The 2,092-nt window shown below is 62.0% G+C and overlaps 1 protein-coding gene across 1 annotated transcript in view; it reads right to left on the bottom strand.

The window, feature by feature from the left end:
* TRIM62 (tripartite motif containing 62) overlaps positions 1-1,861 on the bottom strand; it is a gene marked incomplete at both ends in the record, with an annotated part of 2,191 nt that extends 330 nt beyond the window's left edge. Inside the window, 4 exons of the mRNA XM_010085715.1 lie at positions 15-179; positions 1,384-1,499; positions 1,569-1,789; positions 1,826-1,861. Of these exons, the coding sequence (XP_010084017.1) occupies positions 15-179; positions 1,384-1,499; positions 1,569-1,789; positions 1,826-1,861 (538 nt within the window). The remainder of the gene's footprint in view (positions 1-14; positions 180-1,383; positions 1,500-1,568; positions 1,790-1,825) is intronic.
* Between the last annotated feature and the right edge of the window lie 231 nt (positions 1,862-2,092).

Raw genomic sequence — 2,092 nt, 5'->3', positions numbered from 1 at the left:
GCAATGCCCCCCGCCGCCAACCGCCTCCCCCCCCAGCACCGACCCCTCCACGTCGAAGCGTTTCGGGGAGTCCTGCAGCGGCTGGGGGTGCAGGTTGCCGTACGCCACGATGGTGCAGTCGTCCGAGAGGATCAGGCGGTGGTGGGCTGTGCCGGGGTCCAGCGTCAACGCTGCCGGCACTGCGGGGGGGGGACACAGGGACAAGAGAGGACAAGAGTCAGCACAGTGCCCAGAACCAGGGCAGGTGACTCTGTCCCAGCGGTTTGCAAAGCGCCTTGGGGTGGAGGCCACCGGAGTGCTCAGCCTTCGCCGGCATGTCCCCACCCCTCACTGGTGATGTCCCCATCCTTCTCCAACATGTCCCCATCCCTCACTGGTGATGTCCCCATCCTTCTCCAGCACGTCCCCATCCCTCACTGGTGATGTCCCCATCCTTCTCCAGCACGTCCCCATCCCTCGCTGGTGATGTCCCCATCCTTCTCCAGTATGTCCCCATCCCTTGCCAGTGATGTCCCCATCCTCATCCCTCTCCAATACATCCCCAGCCCTCACTGGTGATGTCCCCATCCTTCTCCAGCACGTCCCCATCCCTCGCTGATGATGTCCCCATCCTTCTCCAGTATGTCCCCATCCCTTGCCAGTGATGTCCCCATCCTCATCCCTCTCCAATACATCCCCAGCCCTCACCGGTGATGTCTCCATCCCTTGATGATGTTGTCCCCAACCCTGCTGGTGATGTCCCCATCCCTTGTCTGTGACATCCCCATTCCTCACCAGTGATGTCCCTCTCCCCATCCCTCTCCAATACATCCCCAACCCTCACCAGTGATGTCCCCATCCCTTGACGATGATGTCCCCAACCCTGCTGGTGATGTCCTCATCCCTCTCCAGTACGTCCCCAACCCTCACTGGTGATGTCCCCATCCCTTGACGATGTTGTCCCCAACCCTGCTGGTGATGTCTCCATCCCTCTCTAGCATGTCCCCATCCCTTGTCTGTGACATCCTCATCCCTCACCGGTGATGTCCCCGTCCCCATCCCTCTCTGGTGGGTCCCCATCCCTCACCAGTGATGTCCCCATCCTCATCCCTCTCCAATACGTCCCCAACCCTCACCGGTGATGTCCCCATCCCTTGACGACTATGTCCCCACCCCTGCTGGTGGTGTCCCCATCCCTCTCCAGCATGTCCCCATCCCTCACCGGCATGTCCCCGTCCCCACCCCTCTCTGGTGGGTCCCCATCCCTGGCCGCTGATCCCTTGCTGGCATGTCCCCATTCCCACCCCTCCGTAGCACATCCCCACCCCTCACCGGTGATGCCCCCATCCCTCGCTGGTGACGTCCCCACCCCTCCCAGGACCGCGCGGTCCCTTGGCCGCTCACCAGGGTGGATGTCCTGGAATAGGGATTTCCAGATGGTGAACTGCAGCGGGCCCATGTACTTGGAGGTGGGGAAATCCTCGTACGTCAGGTTGGTCTCGTGGATCTTCCCCTTCAGCCTGCCAACGAGACACCGTGGAGACGGGGGACAACCCAGGGGACCGCGGCGTCACCCCGCCGTCACCCACCTCTCGGAAAGGGACGCGACGCCGGCTAGGAAGACGTGTTTGTCAGCCTCGGCCAGGCGCTCCTGCAGGATCTGGGCGCCCTCCTGCACCTTGCGCAGCTGCTGGCTGTAGCGCTGGATCTTCTGCTCGATGTCGGTCAGCGTCCGCGCCGTGTCCGCCTCCAGCTCCTCCAGCATCGCCTTCTGCCGCTCCCGCAGCAGCCGGTGCAGCCGCTCGAACGCCTCGCCCATGGGCACCCTTTGCAGCCGCTCGAACGCCTCGCCAATGGTCACCCGCAGGCTCTTGGCTGAGGACTTTTTTGGGGTGAAGGTGGGGGGTTAGGATCCCCCAAACCTGCCCTGAGCCCTCCAGGAAGCCGTAATTCCCAAAATAAACCCCGACAGCCCCGTTGACCGAAATGATTCTGGATGCTCCAAGCACCCAAGGTGGATATTTGACCCCACACCCCCAGAAAAAAGCTAAAATTATCTGTTGCTGGCAGGGGTGGAGAGAAAATCAAACCTCGACTAAAGCTGAACCCCTGA

The sequence above is a fragment of the Pterocles gutturalis genome, unplaced genomic scaffold (assembly GCF_000699245.1).
Source record: "Pterocles gutturalis isolate BGI_N339 unplaced genomic scaffold, ASM69924v1 scaffold20765, whole genome shotgun sequence".
Classification (NCBI taxonomy): domain Eukaryota; kingdom Metazoa; phylum Chordata; class Aves; order Pterocliformes; family Pteroclidae; genus Pterocles; species Pterocles gutturalis.
The sequence above is the reverse complement of the archived record's forward strand: the minus strand, read 5'-3'. Positions and strand labels throughout refer to the sequence as shown.